This window comes from Heliangelus exortis, chromosome 16 (genome assembly GCF_036169615.1).
Source record: "Heliangelus exortis chromosome 16, bHelExo1.hap1, whole genome shotgun sequence".
Lineage (NCBI taxonomy): Eukaryota > Metazoa > Chordata > Aves > Apodiformes > Trochilidae > Heliangelus > Heliangelus exortis.
In genome coordinates, this window is record NC_092437.1 from 1,374,667 (window position 1) to 1,393,607 (window position 18,941).

The 18,941-nt window shown below is 44.3% G+C and overlaps 1 protein-coding gene across 6 annotated transcripts; it reads left to right on the forward strand.

Moving 5' to 3' along the window:
* Window positions 1–44: 44 nt before the first annotated feature.
* Window positions 45–18,482, forward strand: ELMO2 (engulfment and cell motility 2). Of its 6 annotated transcripts, none has more exons than XM_071759729.1 (22): window positions 45–186; window positions 5,121–5,246; window positions 5,382–5,422; window positions 5,649–5,721; window positions 6,222–6,272; window positions 7,227–7,408; window positions 7,498–7,597; window positions 7,807–7,958; window positions 8,587–8,665; window positions 9,274–9,309; window positions 12,992–13,042; window positions 13,364–13,486; window positions 14,115–14,249; window positions 14,656–14,760; window positions 14,837–14,945; window positions 15,589–15,725; window positions 16,049–16,212; window positions 16,296–16,408; window positions 16,717–16,824; window positions 17,169–17,251; window positions 17,585–17,662; window positions 18,154–18,482. In XM_071759729.1, exons 2-22 carry the CDS (start codon window positions 5,169–5,171, stop codon window positions 18,352–18,354), a joined length of 2,199 nt encoding a protein of 732 aa, XP_071615830.1. In that variant the 5' UTR covers window positions 45–186; window positions 5,121–5,168; the 3' UTR covers window positions 18,355–18,482. The 6 variants fall into 6 exon arrangements, with proteins under 6 accessions (XP_071615830.1, XP_071615835.1, XP_071615832.1 ...); XM_071759731.1 differs by having other exon boundaries at window positions 96–186; window positions 5,118–5,246; XM_071759730.1 differs by lacking the exon at window positions 45–186 and adding an exon at window positions 4,427–4,534.
* The last annotated feature ends 459 nt before the right edge of the window (window positions 18,483–18,941 follow it).

Sequence of the window (18,941 nt, forward strand, 5' to 3'; positions counted from 1 at the left end):
GGGGCGGGGTGGTGCCAGCTGGCAGCGGTCTCCATGGCGACGCACTGCTGGCTCGTGACGCGTGTGCCGCAGCCAATCGGCGGCGAGGCGGCTGAGTGACAGCTGGCGAGGCCAATGGCTAGCCGCGCCTTGGCGGGGCCGACGGAGCTGCCGGGCGGCCGGAGCACGAAGCTGCGGCGGGGCCGGGTGAGCGCAGAGCGGTGCGGGGGCGGGCGCGGGTTCCGCGTTGAGCCGGGTGGTGACGCCGGCGGCCGCGGGGTTGGCGGGCCCTGTGCCGGTGCCGCCTTCCAGGGCCTACTGCGGCGCCGTGCCTGCGGTCCTTCTCCCCGGTGGCCCGCCCTGCCGACAGGCTCCGGCCTAGGGGCTTCGGCCGTGGGACGTCTGGTCCTCCCTGTTCCCGCCCCCGCCTCCGGAGCTCCCGTTGAGCTACGAGTGCTGGACCTGCGCCTTCCGGTGCGCGCGTGGCCCGCCGCGCCGACTCGCGCGTATGAGACCGGGGAGGAGGGGCCGTGAAGCCGTTCGGGGAAGGCGCGGATCGACGCTCCCCTGGGAGCTCCCCTGGGGCACCGAGCGGCAGCGCGTCCTCAGGGGAAAACTGCTTATCGTCTTTCATTGAGTTTTGGCCCAAGCTTTGGGAGGTGCTGTCTGCTTCCAGCTCACTGGACTATATAAAAATAAAAAAAAGGTAGTTTTCTCCTCTTGGCTGTGGCTGTCGGTTTCTGTCTTCGCTGAGAGGTAGCCTCTCCCCAGCTCTCTTGCAATGCTCAGGGTCCTAGTTCAGTGCCAGGCTTAGTATTTTACTGCCAAAGAGCAGCTATGGAAGGCTTTTGCAGGAATGTAGGATTCCAGAGACAGAATCCGAGCCACCTGGTTTTATGGTGTCTCAAGTGTTTTTCTTTGATTGCTATATGAGGTAACACAGAAAACTGTATGTATCCCTGAGGTTGAACTCTTCTACCTTCTACCCTCAGGCTGCTTGGTCAAGGAAGCTGTGCTTTCAGCACGCAGTCAGTCTGCTAGCAGAGCTTCCACCTCGCGTTTGGTTTGTTGGCACCACCGTTGGGCAACTTGCTGAGAACTGACTGGATGTTTGCTTGTTGACTGGGGTATTCTACCAGGAAGCTTTTCTTTTTCATGGAATGTTCTTTCGTGCTCCTCATTTTCATTCTGTGTGCAGCACAGTTTGTTCTCTGTGTGTAATGAAAAAGAGATTCAGTTTGTGAATAGGAAAATTCTGTTTAAAATACTCTAGTTGTTTTAGCTTGCAGCTTCTCAGAACTCTGTTGACTAGTGTGTTATTAGTGGTTCTGCTGAATCCTCCCTGCCTTGCATCTATCCATATGACACCGCTTTGTATGAAGGAACTCACTCTGTAGAAGCAGAGTGAATTAGTCTTTGCTGTATTTTGGGTTGGCTGTTGTCTCCCTGTTTAAAACTGAGAATTGCTTACATGCTGTTGTTGATAACCATGTGCTGTGAGAGATCCATAAGTGACTGATAATCACAGTTATGCAAAAACTGTAGTCTGTGCTTCTTCTCAAGACCAGTCATCAGATACATCAGTGAAATCTTTTCAAAGAATGCTTTTGGCAGGCAACCTTGTGTTAAGAGGCTGACCTGAAGTACCGTTTGTATTTGTACTCCAGTATTCATTGTCCTCTTCTGAAAAGCTGCTTCTGCTGAGCCACTGACATGTAGAAGTCCCTCAAAGGGTTGTTTGACTGAGATGTGTTTGAAGAGTTTCCTACATTTTTTAGTTTTTCATTCCTGCTTCTCTGGGGTTTGCTTAGGTAACAATTTTGATGCCTGAATCTCTTCCTCAGTAGGCTCATGTGATATCCATTCCATGGTGCTGCTGTGCAAGGAGATGGTCTGTAAGCTCTGTTTCACTAAGTATGTGCCATTCCTTGAATACGGATTGGAATAGGAAACATGGCTTTCAGTCATGACTGTATATTCATTTATGGAAGAAGTTTGGGGCTGAAATAGTTTAACATATCATGGGGAGTTACTTGCATGCAGCTGAAAGCTTTTTTGAGATATGAAATTAGTATAATACTACTTAGTTGGTTACTGTTTCCAGTGGTGAGGACATCAAGGGAGCTGCAGAGTGCTTATAAGAAATATGAGTCAACTTATGCAGTACCTTTTTTTTTGTAACAGAAGACTTTATATTTATATGGCACTTACGGACGTGGTTTAGTGGTGAACTTGGCAGAGTTAGGTTTGTGGCTGATGTTATTAGGAGTCTTTTCCAACCTGGATCATTCCAAGACTTCTGCAGAATTTCCCGTAATATCAATGTTTTTTTTTTTAAATGTGAACTTCCGCTCCCTGAATGATGCAAAGATGCTCCCTTTAAAAGGGAGATATGACAAGTTAGACATTTGTAAAGGCTTCTACCTACAGCAATCTGTGCGTCTGTGTTTTGGCATATAAAGTACTGTATTTTCTTGTACTCTGCAGAAGCAACTATCAGTATAAATAAAGGACTGTGACTGTACTTCAGGAGGCTGAAGGAAGAAATGGTAATTAAATGGCAGTTATTCATAGGTATATTAATTAAAGAGTTGCAGATTCGGTTCTGAATGCTCAAGGAAGTAATGTTTGAGCCTTTCCTCTTCACTACACATTTGCTATGCCTTGGACACTGGATTTAGCAGGTTTCCAGGTGTGACTTGGTTCACTTGGGGAAGAAGTAATTATCAGTTCCATTATTGCAATCCAGTCTGACTATTGGAGATGACACTTGCTTTTGTTATTTGCCTAAGATCTCTTGGGCTTTCAGGTTTAGACCATCATAAGTTTGCGCTGCAGTGAGTGAAAAAGTGAAAAATCACATGCCATTTGGGAACTGCTTGTTGTTTCTAGACTCAAAGGATGGAAACATGTAAATCTTGCAGGACTGGAGGTATTGTGCAGTTTGGACACAGGGAATACGTACAGAGCTGTGCTACTGCATTTACACTAGTAATTTCCATAGTGTATTTAAAGATTATTTGATGAATTATCCCCGTTTTGAGCTATTACTGCAAAATAGATTTGAAAGTCTAAATTTTTTTTTTTTTTTTTTTTTTGGTGTGTGTGTGTTTCAGGCAAAAGAAGTGAGGGTGACTGATAACATAGTTTTATTAGGTTAATCACAGGGCTTTGCTGTGCTTATGCAATGAGGAAAGGTGCTGTTCTCATCCTGGGTTCCTTATGCTGTATTGCCTGAATTTCTAGTTTACTTTGGACAAATTAAGACCAATTGCTTCAGGATTATTGTTGAAGAAAGGAATAGGGTCTGATTTACTGATTGTTATGGGTATGAAAATAACACCAGCAGCTGTGTATGCTTTTAGGGTTGGATGCCTCTTGAGAACATATTTGCTGCAAGTTAGCATGTCTCTCTTAGTGAAGAGTAAATTTTATGTTTCAATCTTGGAGTGAGAGAATAGAAAAATGATAATAAAAAATCTGTGGAGAAAGCAGGGTATGTTAGCACATGCTCAGGGGTTTTGGAGATGGTGTTTCTGTAGGACAGCTTATGCTCAGTGCTTTCTGTTTGTGAGTTGGCCTGGCTCTGTGGGCTGCCGAGGCTTCTTTAAAACACTAATTTAACATTTACAAATGTGTGAGTAGTCTTCCTTTGTGTGACCTCACGTTGCCTAAGCTGGATTTTTTTTTTTACCTAATGCACCTTCTCTGAAGGACAGGTTTTCCAGTTTGTTGTCAAGATGAGAGTGGTAAAATGTTTATCCAGAGTGAATCTTGGAGCAGGACATGGCTTTGTTGTATTCCTTTAAGGATTATGAAATGAAATATCAGTGAATCTCTAGGTCAGCATCTTCTGCATGACAGCCATACTTGTCTATTGTGGTAGACTTGGCTACCTTCATAGAAGTTCCCTTTTCCAGGACAGTCACCTTGTCTAGTTTCCTGGGCAAGGTGTCTTTGCAGCTCCTTGGTCTTTGCTGATGCATGGCAAGTTCATTCTTCTTTACTTGCCTTGCATCAGGAATATTCCAAAGTCTTAGTGTATCTTAGCATCTCTTTTCCAGTTGATCAAGAAGGTCAGGAAAATATGTTAATCATAAAACAGTCTCCCTGCTCTGCCCTGTTTCCATGTCTGTTCTGGGAAAGGGGGATTGGGTTAATTCAATAGGAGAAATAGGAGATGGGAAATTGTTCTTTGAATGCTTAGCATCTTATTCAGGGTATGCTGGAGGCTGAGTCTCAGAAGGAGTTCCTTAAGGACTGAGCTACTACTGTGTACCATCAGATCTCATTTTTGGCTTCTTGAAGCCTTTGTTCCTGAGAACTGCTCATGGGGAGGGTTGTCTCTCTCCCAGGTGACTTTTTCCCGAGGTGCATTGTGGGAGAGAACAGGGGTACTTCCTCCACCCATGAGAGGGTTAAAAAGGAACTGAACAAGTACATTTCTTTACAGCCTCTTACTACCAGATGAAGCACAAACCAGCATGTCTGACAGCAGTCTGGGACCAAACCCTGAACACAAGCTTAAGCTCTAAGCCAGATAAAGGAGTGAAAGGTAGACCTTCAGAGAAAATGCCAAGTTAACTTTTCTTCTGTGTTGAATATAAATGTTTTGCATTTATGATACTAGAGGAAAAGAATGGAATAAAGCTAGCTGCTGCCACTCTGCCTAGGAGCCTGTTTGGGTGTCCTGAGTGGATCAAGGTATCTGAAAAATATTAGTTGGGTAATCAGTAAACACCAGCCCATGGGAGGGAGGCTACCTGGACAGTATGTTTCCCCTCTCGCATACCGACAGTGGCTGAACCTAGGGAGCTATTGTTTTACTAGTCTTGTAATCTCACCTGGCAGTATGGAGAGTGGGTGGCTGTTGGGGCTTTGTTGATCAGAGTGACTCTCCTTCCTGTGTGAGTATCTCAACAAGATCTCAAAGTATTCCTGAGGTGATAAGGTTGGGCATACCATTTTACACTGTGCTGTTTTAGTATGAGGCCCTGATCTCTGGTGTATTGGATGTTTGTCCCTAGCAGGCCCAGCAAACCACGGGGCTGATCTTAGGGAGTGTTTTGAAGCTTGGTGTTAGATGCAATGTAACAGTTGAAATAGTTTTCAGAGGTGCTCACTATCCTTTCTCTTAGCAGGTGTGGGAGTGTATGCTGTTGTAAAAGCACTTGGAGCAGCCTGGAGCAATGCCACCACCTTCAGACATTGTGAAAGTAGCTGTTGAGTGGCCAGGTGCCAATGCCCAGCTGCTGGAAATAGATCAGGTGAGACCTGGGAACCCGATGGGGTAGGAAATGCACCACTACCTTGATACTGAATTGCGAGAGCGTAGAAATAGGCTGTATTCCTTTCTTTTTGAGAAGAATGTGGCTACTAAGGACTCTCTCTTTCTTTTCTAGAAAAGGCCTCTTGCCTCCATCATCAAGGAAGTCTGTGATGGGTGAGTGCTTCTCTGAATCCACGTAGAGAAAGTCTTACTCCCTGAAGAATCTTGTGCAAAGTCTTTTCTGCTTGTCTGTGTGCTGCCAGCATGATCCATGCTGTCTGCTGCCACTTTTGGCCATGGAATGGGCCAGGATTTAAATCAGGAAGATAAGGATCTGTTCTTAACCAAGATCCTGAAGAAAGACGAGGGAAAAGCTTACGAATCCTTCTTCCTCTGCCAGGTGGTCGTTGACAAATCCTGAATACTACACCTTGCGCTATGCTGATGGTCCTCAGCTGTACATCACAGAACAGGTCAGTGTGAGAGGAAGCAATTTGATGATCATAGAATCATAGAATAGGCTGGGTTGGAAGGGACCTCAGAGATCATCGAGTCCAACCCTTGATTAACTACCGCTGCAGTCACTAGACCATGGCACTGAGTGCCACATCCAGTCTCTTTTTAAATGTCTCCAGGGACGAAGAGTCCACTACCTCCCTGGGCAGCCCATTCCAATGTCCTGGGCAAGATTGCAGAATGCCTTGAACTAGTGTCATGAAACAATACTGTTGCTAATCCTTGAGGGCCAGCATCTCTGCTATCAAAAATACTCAGACTTGAATGGTCTTGTTCAACAGGAGCCTTGCACTTGTCCCTCTGCATGCCCATAGGTGTGAGGACTCAATTCTGAACCCTCAGCAGGGTTGTGTGGTATAGGAACTCCTTTACTTGTGCACATAAATCTGCACTGTAGTTCCAGTTGCATTCTTTTCCCCCCACTTTTCTACAGTTTAAAGTTTATGTTTTCTTTCAGACTCGTTGTGACATCAAGAATGGAACTATCCTGCAGCTGGCAGTTTCCCCGGTAAATGCTTCCTCACATCCCTTTTTTTCAGTTGGTATCCTCATATGGCAGGCTGTTTCTTGCCTCTCAGCTTTTCTTTCTCCTTCTCCCCAAACTGTAGGGGACTTACCTTTGGTGCAGGCCTTTCTGCATAATCAGGTGAACACTTTTGTTTTTCCTCCTGGTTGTGGTGTGTATCTTCCCTTTGGATGCTCTGCTATCAGGACTTTCTGTAAATAAATCCCGTGTACAGTTTTATTACATCTTCTAGATTAGCATGTTGTAAAGCACCTGACAAATGCATTTCCAAAGTGAGTGCGGTTAGTAGTATTAGTCAGAAAGCAACAGTATTGGTGAGTTAATGCAAAAATTAAAATAAGAGAAAAATTTCAGAGGGGTTCCCAGTGAATTCTTGCTATTGTGACCTCAACAGCTGTCTTCTGTAGACTTGCTCCAGCTTCTTTTTTATTGAAATTCTTAAGTCTTTTTTTGGGCAAGTGTCATGATACATAGCTGAGATTGAGTGGAATAGGAAGAAGTCATTTGGGCAAGAGGTGGTTGAGAGAATACAAGAAGTACTCTAAGAAATTCTACAGAATGTCATGTGAATACACAAAACGAGCTTGTGCTTTTCTTTGAATCTATGAGAGATGTTTCTTTAATTTCTTTAATGGCCTCACTCCATATTTCTATATCCACCTGCACATACCAAGAAGAAAACCAGGCATTTGCTCTTACATGTAAAATAGCATTTTATTTACCTCCTGCTTGGCTGTAAATACTGCTGAGTGCAGTGTTTTTTCAGTCTATCTTAACTTCCTGACTGCTGTTACTTATCCTGTTATTGTTAGTATCTCTCTACCCTTGCTGTGGTCTCCCTGCCCATCCATGGACTTCTGACAGGATGCTGATGCTGGCAGAACTCATCCTGCAGGTGACTAGTCTGTAACTGGTGTGATTCCTCTTTCCTTCCAGTCTAGGGCAGCTCGCCAGCTGATGGAGAGGATCCAGTCACACAGTATGGAAGCCCGGCTGGATGCCATGAAGGAATTGGCTAAACTTTCAGCAGATGTGACCTTTGCCACAGAGTTCATCAATATGGAAGGGATTACAGTGCTGACACGGCTTGTGGAGAGTGGGACCAAGCTTCTGTCACAGTAAGTTTCCTGTATTCCAGGGCTCTGCACCTGGGCCTCAAATAAAGGTCTAATTTGGCTTGCTGAAGTGCCATTCTTCATTTTTTCAGTTACAGTGAGATGTTGGCTTTCACCCTGACTGCCTTCTTGGAGCTCATGGACCATGGTATTGTCTCCTGGGACATGGTCTCAATAACCTTCATCAAACAGGTGAGTTTGGGTAAAGGAAGTGAGCAGATCTGTTTCTTTTCATGCTTTAATGCAGCTTCCAGGAAGAGCAGGATGACCTGTAGAAGCTGAGTTCTCATTGAGAGCACAGTGCACTCAGCTTTCTGAGCCCTGTCTCACTTAGCTTGTCTCACTCACCACAGGGCTTTCGGAATGGGCATCTGTTGACCTGCTGGTTCATCTGGTTTTAGATTGCAGGGTATGTGAGTCAACCTATGGTAGATGTCTCCATCCTCCAACGATCCCTAGCCATTCTAGAAAGCATGGTGCTAAACAGTCAGACTCTGTACCAAAAGATAGCAGAAGAGATCACTGTGGGGCAGCTCATTTCTCATCTGCAAGTGTGAGTATCCACTCAGCAGTGGTGTGATTTAAATCCATTTTGTGAATACCTGGTCATATATAAATACATTCTTTTACATTTAAAACACTTTAAGATGCTAGTTTTAAAGTGCTACGGATTTCTAACAATTTTTTTTTTTTAAAGTAAAGTCCTGGAAAAATATGTTCTGTGTTCTGGAACCAAACTGTGGTTGGGCTGTTGAGGTTGGACAACGTAACAAAGAGAGCATGCTCTATTTGTGTTTGGTGTCTTCTATTGAAATAGGGGAGAAAAATTACTTGCTCGATGTAAGTTTCCAGCTGTATCCATACAACAGACTGCAGTATAATGGCTTTACAGAGGTAGTTTCAGGACTGGAAACAAGCTGTGGTGATGCTGAACTCTGAGCTCTGCTGTGCTGCAGTCTGCACAATCTTCTGAATAATGGGGCTATAAGTCGGCAAATTTGTCAGCTTTTTGCAGGCCTTATGAAGAGCTGGATGGTATGACTGCAGATTACCTTAATCTTGCTTGTCTGTAGAAATTCAAGATAGCTCTAGTAAATATTCTTTCAATGCAGGCAAAATATCAAGTTGTGAAGTTCTATGCTGTCTGTTCTCTTATGATGCTCCCAGTTTTTTTTCTGCAGCTCAAACCAAGAGATTCAGACGTATGCCATAGCCCTGATCAATGCCCTCTTCCTGAAGGCACCTGAGGACAAGAGACAGGTTTGTTCTTGCTTTAAATCTTAAGACTTTAAATCTTAATAATGGTTAATACTTTATGGCTCAGAAATTGTCTGGGCAAGGCAGACCATCAGACCTTGCCAAGAACCTACATAGCTGTTTCGGTGTGGCAACATAGGAGAAAAAGTATCATCCCATTAATCAGGTGTTCTGGACCAGCACATCTGTGTTTAGCAGATGCTCACAAAGGAATCTGCGAGACCCTGAGACAGAAAGTAATTCTCCATACTGCATGGCAGGTTTGTTTGTTTTGGGTTTTTTGTTTTTTTTTAAGAAAGTTAATTCCTTATGGGAGTTGTAGGCTGTAGAGTTCTTGGGTTTTTTTGCACTTACTAAACGAACAGCTCCATCTCCCAAAAAAAGGGACCTTCATAATTCATAGGGGGTATTCCTGCCAATATATGTGAGAAATGAAACTCCTGTCCTGCTCTGAGGAAAATCCCAGGATCTCAGCTACATGCAAGACATGCATATGTCTGTATTGTGTGTGAAGCCTTTCTTCTCTAGTGCCCTGTTTGTGCCTTATGTCTGGACTCTGAGCTAAATCCTGTCTGCTTCTCTTTGTGCCTTTTTTTGCTTTCTGCCAGCAGGACAAGCTGCTTAACCCACTAGACCTGCCCATCACCGTAAGTAACTCAAGCCTGGGGGCTGGTCATGCAGAACTGTAGGCATGTTAGCTTTTCTCAAGTTATGCCTCCTTGTACTCGGAGATGATGTATACAGGCTTCAGGTAGGGGATGAGCCTAGGGAGAAGGGCAGGAGGACTCCTGGGGATATACACAGACCTTGATGGGGAGAAGAAACAGTAGTAGGATAAATCTTGAATGACTTATTGTGCAGACAAGATAAAGATAATTGTAAAAGAAAATTATACCACAAGACAGGCCACTATGAACCAATTTTAAAAGTGGAATAATTTCTTTAGAAGTCTGGATCTCCTTAAACAGGAGAATTACAGTCTGAGTTTATGCCCTGAATCTCACTTGTGTTAAATGCCAGTTTCATATCTAGCTGCATCCTTTGAAAGGTAGAGCTGTTTGTCTGTGAATTCACAGAATTCTAGTACTGGTTGGGGGCTAGAGCCTACATTCTGCCTAATCTGTGACTTCTCCCTTATCGGAATTTTACTATAAGAATGTTTTTGCCCCATGTTATCTCCAAGTGAATCACCACTCTTGTTAATAGTAATCATTTGGAATCTGCTGCATCTTTAGATTCTCAGGCATTTTTTAGATTGTCCTGGTGGCACAGGGAATGATGCACTTTTGCCAAGAATATAGTGCCTTCAGAGCATAAACTATTTCAATAACTGTTATGTAATTTCTAAAATTAATGGATATGCTTAGCACATGAAGGAAGAACATACTCCTCTGTTGGTAATTTGGCCAAGATATTAATTTTCATAGCGAACAAAATTCCAAGGGAACTTTCGCTGTTTTCATTTTCTCTCTCCCTCTCCTTCTCCTTTCTCTTTTTTCCCATCTTGAAACACCATCCACATGACCACAGGGGGCCATGAAAATTATTAAGGGGCTCAAATATATTTTATAATAGAGGTGGAGAGATTTGGAATTGCTCAGTCTTGAGAAGAGAAGGCTCAGGGAAGTCTTGCCATTATGGATAAGTATCTGATGGAAGGTAATAAGAGGAAGTACCTCTCTTCTCAGTAGTGCCTGCTGACAGGGCAGGAGGAGGTGGGCACAGCTCAAGCCCTGGGAAATTCCACCTGAATATATGCACACACAAAACCAAACAAAAAGTAATGAGAGGGTGATCAAACCCAGGAACAGGTTACACTGAGAGCTTGTGGAGTTTCCATCAGTGGAGGTGTTAAAAACCTGACTGGACACGGTTCTGTGCATCCTGCTCTGTCTGAAGTTGCTTGAACCAGGGGAACTTGACTAGTTGATCTCAAGACATCTCTTCCAAGATCAATGATTCTGTGATTCTATGACCCCATCAAGCCGCAAAGTGGGTGTTATTGGACTTGCAGTAGAACATAGATCCCTTAGCAGTGGTTAGGCTATGTGCATGCTCATGCTTCTTACAATGCTATTTAGAATTGTTTAATTGTGTTTGTCCTTCACACTGTTATCTGCTTTAGTCACCTGCTACTTCATCCCATGTACGATTTAATTCCCTCAGAGTAAGGATTCTTTGTGTTGCATGCAGGAACAAATCCTAACAGCAGGCCTTGTTCTATTCTCAGTACTACATCTCACAAATCATAGTATAAATACTGACTCAGAGGGCAGTGTGTTATGTCTGAAACCACTTCCTACTTCATCTTGTTGCTCTTTTGATACCTTCCACTCAAGTGCTGACTCATTTTGGTTGTAACATGAGTGCTGCTGAACTTGCAGCCATTATGGTGTGACTATCAGTCAGTATATAATTTTCTGGGTTTTTTTGAGGTTTCTGTCTAGAGCAAAAAGTGATAACAAGGACTTGAAATGAGGATAATACATGCATTTTGCCAGACTCCTTGTAAAGTCTGTCAAGAGCAGGGTTGATATGAGAAGTTGGAACAGTTTTGGATTGCTCAGAGTGTACAGCTGATTTGAATGCAGTTATCTAAGACTGCACATCTGCTTCCAGTTCTTAATCTGCACCACACAGGAATGTGAAGAGATCTTGGACTCATGGTTCTCCTGGAGTTCTTCCAAATGATGTATTGCCTGACAGATTTTTCTTACCCAAAGATTTTGCTTGTAACAGCAAACTTCTGATAATATTCCATCTTGACATTAGTATTTATATCAGGTACCAGTTTATAGGTTGGGGACTGAGCCGTTGGACAGTATAGCAGCATAGGTGAAAAGGACCTGGGAGTGCTGGTGGATGGAAGGATGACCATGAGCCAGCAATGTGCCCTTGTGGCCAAGAAGGCCAATGGCATGCTGGGGGTGAATTAGAAGGGGGGTGGCTAGTAGGTCAAGAGAGGTTCTCCTCCCCCTTTACTCTGCTGTAATGAAGCGGCATATGGAATATTGTGTCCAGTTCTGGGGCCCTCAGTTCAAGAAGGACCAGGAAGTGCTTGAAAGAGTCCAGCGCAGAGTGACCAAGATGATGGAGTGGAACATCTTCCTTATGAGGAAAGGCTGAGGGAGCTGGCTCTCTTCACCTTGGAGAAGAGGAGAATGAGGGGTGACCTCATCAATGGTTATAAATATGTAAGGGGTGAGTGCCAGGAGAATGGAGTCAAACTTTTCTTAGGGGTGACAAACAATAGGACAGGGGGCAACAGTTATAAACTGGAGCATAGGTGGTTCCATATAAATACAAGAAAGAATTTTTTTCACTGTGAGGGTGACAGAGCACAGCACAGGCTGCCCAGGGAGGTTGTGAAGTTTCCTTCCCTGGAGACATTCAAAGCCCACCTGGATGTGTTCCTGTGTGACCTGCTATTGGTGACCCTGCTCTGGCAGGGTTGGACTTGATGATCTTTCAAGGTCCCTTTCTATGATTTTATGATATAAACCACTTTCCTAGCAGGTGTAATGAGACTGCTGGTATTTTTAAAGTATGTCTTCACAGTATACTAGGAAAGAACAGGTTAAATTTTTGCAGGTGCATGTGTAATTGGTCCTGGATCTGAAGGCTTGCAGCAGATAGTGGCATCTGCTGTGACTGTCATCATAACGTGATGGTTGGGAAATGCTCATCTGGGGAAAGAAGCCATGCACTGAAGGGGAAAACTGGAAGCTTTCCTTTAAGCATGAAAATTGTTTATGCTTTGGTTTTGTAAACTGAAGTGCTTCTGCAAATTGTCTTTAAACTGACAATTTCTAAATATCTCTCTAGGAATTAAGAAAAAGGAAATGTGAATTTTGGAGGGAGGAGACCTGAAAACTACATCCTCTAGCCCTTCTTATCTTGATTGTATGCCTAAGTATAGAAAGTTGTGAAATGCTAACTGAAGGAAACTTTTGTAGATGACAGATTTTTCTGGGCAACCCACAGTATGCACCCTGTATGTTTGGATATTGAAGTATCATTAGATATCCAATGTTAAGCTAAATTTCCTTCTGTTCTTTGACAACACTAGTGCCTTTCTTTGTATTAACGATGTTTTGTAGGGGAGCCCTCTGTGAGTTGTGCCACATAAAGATGACCCTCATATCCCAAATAGATGCTTGTTTTGGGCTGAAATTGACATGCTAGATTTACAGTTTGTAGTAAATGCACTTTCTTGTGTGCCAGTGCTATCTTCAGTTCATAGGCTTCCTTCTTTCTCACTTTTCTGCACAATGCGGGCTTTCTGTTTATATTTCACTCATGTTATTCCATCTCTGAATTCCACAACAGGAAATGGCTAATGCATTTGCCCAGAAGCACCTGAGGTCTATAATCTTAAATGTAAGTATGTCTGGAATGACAAGAGTGTTTCCTAATATTCTCTCAATAGAGGTTTCACTTATGCAGAGAAAAATTCTGCTGCCCTCAAAGCACTTTCCTGAAAGTGACTCTTTCGGAGGTGAATTTGGAGCCACTTGTTCAAAAGGGAGTTATCAGTGTGCTGTTACAAAGAATTATCATTATGCTTCTCATGGAATATGGAGGTTCAACAGCTGAATCTTCATATACAGAGATGTATATGCAGCCTGGCAAATGCTGACAGCTAATGCCTCAGTTTTCACTTGTATCCTTTTCATTTCTATCCTGTCCTTTATTTTGCAGCATGTGATCAGAGGAAACCGCCCAATTAAAACAGAAATGGCACATCAGCTGTACGTGCTACAGGTTCTGACCTTTAATCTCCTGGAAGAGAGGATGATGACCAAGATGGATCCTAATGATCAGGTCACTATTACAGCTGAGTAAGATCTGATAGAACAGGATGTACATGGGGCCTTACTCCTGAGCTTCTTAGCTCCGCAGAATTTGCAATAGATGGTGCATAAAGTTTCAAGACCACCCTTCACAATGTAGTCCTTTAGATTAGGGTACACTCAATACTATCCTGCTATGGGAACTTTAGAGATGTAAGTGGTTACTAGGAGCCATAAATTCCTTTCCTGACGAGTGTGATGCCAGCTGTCAAAATGATTACTCCACCCATATGGAGGTCACATAATTTTATCCATTTTCTTGCAGTATACAAGGAAGCTGAGCATTTTTAAGTTGTTACTCAGTCACTAGATGCATTCCTTAGCATTATCTGAATGCCCAGGAATTAGCTACAATTAAATGTGGGGCAATTAAAGGAAAATCCAAACAAACGTTTTACATTACCCATTTGTGTTACCCAACTGACTGAAATTTGCCGTTTTGAAATGTATTGCCTCTTCTTACATAGTGGTAATAACCTTTTGCATCTCTGTATTCACTGTGTGAGCTCGAGAGAGAGAACTGGGACTGTGCATTTTATGAAAATACTGCCCCAAAACGTTGATCACATTTTACCATTTCTCTGTCTTTTGCCCTTCAGGCACAGAGAGACATCATATTTGAGTTGAGAAGAATTGCATTTGATGCAGAGTCTGACAGCAACACCGTCCCTGGCAGTGGAACAGAAAAACGCAAAGCCATGTACACCAAGGACTACAAGATGCTAGGATTCACTGTATGCATCTAGAGACTGCTGATTGTAAAGCATGTAAACGGAATCTAAGCAATCCCATCACAGTGGCGAGGATATAAGGAACAGAAATAGCTGTTTGCTTTACCGTATTTCTGTATATGAGTTTTAGACTCCCAAGGAAGATCGTTACGAACTAGCTGACTGGTTAAATGCCAGGCATGTTCTCTAGAGATATTTACTTACCATATGCACCTATTCTATGAAGTATTTGGAATCAGCCTCTTGTCTAGAACGTTTAGATAGTGTTTTTAGCAGGTGTCCAAGGTTACCTCTTGGATAGATGTGAGGGAGTGTTTGAGGGACCCGAAGTTGTAAAATTCATTCAGAGAAGTTTAAGTTATTTTTTGAGCTAATTTGTTTGGGTTCTTTCTACACACTCTTCTCCCAGAATCACATCAATCCAGCCATGGATTTTACTCAGACTCCTCCAGGGATGCTGGCACTGGACAACATGCTCTACTTGGCAAAATTCCATCAGGATACCTATATCAGGGTAAGTGAAGTTGCTGTTTTTTGCAGACACCAACACTTCAGCAGCTCTTAGTGTGTGTTGCATCCTCTTCTTGTAGATTGTTCTGGAGAACAGCAGTCGAGAAGATAAGCACGAGTGTCCCTTTGGGCGCAGTGCCATTGAGCTTACCAGGATGCTTTGCGAGATCCTGCAAGTTGGGGAACTCCGTAAGTACTATGTATTATCCCAGTTTTCCAAGTTGCTGGGCTAGTGCTTCTGGAAGTAGCTTACAGGCTGACCAGCATTCACAAGTGTCTGTACTTTGATCTCACTTCTGCCATGTAAGGATTGGGAGAGCTTGGAGTTGCCGTGTCAGTGTCCCAGTGATAATACAAATATCAAAGTAAAGTAAGAAATATTATTGTGTGCACGCTGGTTCCCCAGAAAAACTAACAGTGAAAGGCTTAAACTTCCTGAAACTTCTTCAGTGTGCTATATGAAAAAAATAATGCTCTAGAAACCATCATGAACTTCAGAAAAGTTTAGTAGCTCTGGTAGCCTTAAAACAGCATTCTGAGGCAGTTAACCACTATAAGAAATTCTGCCAGAGGGAAGTGAGAAACAACTGCAAGCAGTCATTTGGGAGGACTGGTGTGAAAAGGACACTTGAGTCACAGAAGCTCATGTCAGGATAGTTGCCATTCCTGGTGTAGGCTGTGTATGTGGAGACAAAGCATTGAACTGTCTTAATCTCATTGAGTTAGTACTACTGTACACCATCATGTTTCTGTCACTGTAGGGGATTTTAGTTGCTCTTAGTAGGTCTTGTGCAATAAGCTCACATGGTTGTGGTTTTCTTTCTTCCTGAAGCCAATGAAGGCCGAAATGACTATCACCCCATGTTTTTCACCCATGACCGTGCATTTGAGGAACTATTTGCCATCTGCATACAGCTGTTGAACAAGACCTGGAAAGAAATGAGGGCAACAGCAGAAGATTTTAATAAGGTTAGAGTGGAGATGAGGTATTTTTGTAGAATCTTTTGCAGAACAGCATGTGTTCAGCCAGCCTTTACACTTGGTTAAAGAGTAGGGCACAAGAAGGTATGAGAGAGCGGTGACATTGGCAGAAATGGAGGATGATCCAACTTTTATTTGGTATGACCCAAGGTAATCTTTTGGTTTTTTGAATCTACAAAGTCACTAGTACGTTGACACCCCTGGCCCTGTTTGTTCCATGTCAGTTCTTTGCTTCCACTGATCTGTGCCCTAGTTCTCTTCATTAAGCAGCAAGAATGTGACTTGCTTTTCTCCCTGCCCAACCTGTTTAGGTTATGCAGGTTGTGAGGGAACAGATCACACGGGCTCTCCCCTCTAAACCCAATTCCTTGGACCAGTTCAAGAGCAAACTGCGCAGCCTGAGCTATTCTGAAATTCTGCGACTGCGCCAGTCTGAGAGAATGAGCCAAGATGATTTCCAGTCACCACCTATTGTGTAAGTGCCAAACAAAAACAATTGCCTTTTGTGCTTGCCATTACCTCAATTTTCTGGTTAACTCTTCCATATTTTATTGCCAGAGAGTTGAGAGAGAAAATCCAACCTGAAATTTTGGAGCTGATAAAGCAACAGCGCCTGAACAGGCTTTGTGAGGGAAGTAGCTTCCGAAAAATTGGAAATCGCAGAAGACAAGGTAAGGTAACATCATCTTGTGTGGGTTTTCCATGTGAAGAACTGTAGGCAAATAAAATTTTATGTATTGATCTGATAGCTGGCTTGTTCCCAGAAAGGAAAGCTAGTTACCTGGTCTATCTATACCAGGCAGTAGTTTGGATGGAGCAGATACGTGTTTCTAAGAATGTAGCCATGACCTCATAAACAAGAAGCAGTGCTGAGGAACTAGGGGATTAGAAGGATTGGGTTCAGAGACTGTAAAACAGTGGCTGTAGGACCTAAAGTGAATAATCTTACTCATCTTACTCTACTTGATGTGTGTTCCAGAAAGATTTTGGTATTGTCGCCTGGCTCTGAATCACAAGGTGCTACACTATGGAGATCTGGAAGATAATGCCCAGGGGGAAGTGACCTTTGAATCTCTACAGGAAAAAAGTAAATCCTGATTACTGCTTTGAGCACTCTGCATTCTTCTGTGCTTTGTTCTCTAGAGACATTTACATTTATGAGTACAGTCCTAGAGATGAAAGCAAAAGAGCTGTGGTGGAAACGTGACTGAAGTGACATCAACTTTCAGTCCTTGACAAAATCCTTTGGGTCTTGGAATTTCTTGGCATTTTTTACAGCCACCAACTGCAGGGATATATTGCTGGTAATGTGTTTTGGAAAACTACAGTAATGAGCTACAAAAACAGGAATAATGCTCAGTTGCAAAGACAAAACAAAGTTCTGTCTTTTCATGGTTAGATTTCTCGTTTGCTTTACAATTTCATTATTAGTTCCAGTTGCAGACATCAAAGCCATTGTCACAGGGAAGGATTGTCCACACATGAAGGAGAAAAGTGCACTGAAACAGAACAAGGTAAGTGCTTCCTTTCTGCTTTTGATTAATATCCAGTGTTAGAGTTGAAGACTGTGAGAGCAAACAGCAGGAGGAAATGGTCTTCCACACTGCAAGTGTATATTTTACGAAGCCCATCTCACCCCTGGGACTTTTTCTAATATTCATTGTGGTTGCTTGGTGCCGTGAGCATGGTCTGGTCATGCTACAGGCTGCCCAGAGCTGCTCAAAGACTGGTATGGGAAAGTGCATCGGGCTGCTGTGAGACAGCTTCTCTTGTGGGGTTAGCAAGCAGAAGGTGTGTGCTATGATGTTTTTGTTCAGTTGATGAGTGAAAGATTCTTTTCCGTTCAGGAAGTTTTAGAATTGGCCTTCTCGATATTATACGATCCTGATGAGACCTTGAATTTCATTGCACCTAATAAATATGAGGTAAGAAATATAGCTGTTAAGCAGTAAAATACAAAGCAATTAACTTCAGAGACTAAGAAAGATCAGTTGCTTCTCATTAAAGGCTTGAGCAGTGACTCCCACCAGGCTAATTCTTGGAAAATGGTGTCAATGCTTATTGTGATTCTTAAAATTTCCCTTAGTCTACTCTCTTTTCTCCTCTGCAGGCAGTGGTCCCCTTTTTCCCATTCTGTAGACACTGATGCCTAAAAGAGCTTCATTTTTTCTGTTGTTATGCCACAGTAGAAACTTGGCCCTCTCCTGGCGTCATGGGGTCATGGCCTCTTAACTGCCTTTAGAAATTTTCATGTGCGCTGTTTTGGGGTTGGGATTTTTCCCCCGTAGGTTCACTCCCTCCCATTTTTCCTTTGTTAAAGCTGTTCAGGAGGATCTCATAGTTGTTGCATGGATAAAAAGATTCAACATAACCTGTTGTTCATGCTGGAGTTATGAATTACCTTTCTTCTCCACAGTACTGTATCTGGATAGATGGTCTCAATGCTCTCTTGGGGAAGGACATGTCCAGCGAGCTGACTAAAAGCGACCTGGACACGCTGCTCAGCATGGAGATGAAGCTGAGGCTGCTGGACCTGGAGAACATCCAGATCCCCGAGGCGCCGCCGCCCATCCCCAAGGAGCCGAGCAGCTACGACTTCGTCTACCACTACGGCTGAGGGGGCCGCGGGGCGGTGGCGCGCGCCTCCCGCCCGGCCTCTCGCGCGGGGGGGCGGGGCCGCGGGGAGGGGGCGGGGCTGCCCGCGACGCGCGACTTTTGTACGAGCTCAACACGACCGTGACGCTGCTCCGGCTGCCGCCTCCTTCCGAACGGGGCCCGTTCCGCCGAGCCGTCACCGCTCCGCTCGCAAGCCGCTCCTTCACCGGTACCGCCCGTCCTTCCGGCGCGGACCCCCAAAGCCGCCCCACTGTCCCGACGCGGCGGCGGCCTGGGACTCGTGGCGGGGAGGGGCGGGTGGTTCTGCTCTACTACGGCTTCTCCATCTGCATCACCTACAAGTGGCAGATGAAGGGGCGGGGCGGTAGTGATGGCGGCTGTCGGTCCCGCAGTGCTTCCCCTTCCCGCTGCTGGCCAGCCTCCTGCACCTCCTCCTCATCTTCGGCCTCGGCTCTCGCCCGCGTCCTGGCGAGCTGCTGCTCTGTGCGGCCGCGGGCCGCGCTCTCCTGGCCCGACTGCATCCGTCGGGCGGCGCCGCAGGTAGGGCGGGCGGGGCATGGCAGGGCGGCGTGCCGTTCCGGAGCCCTT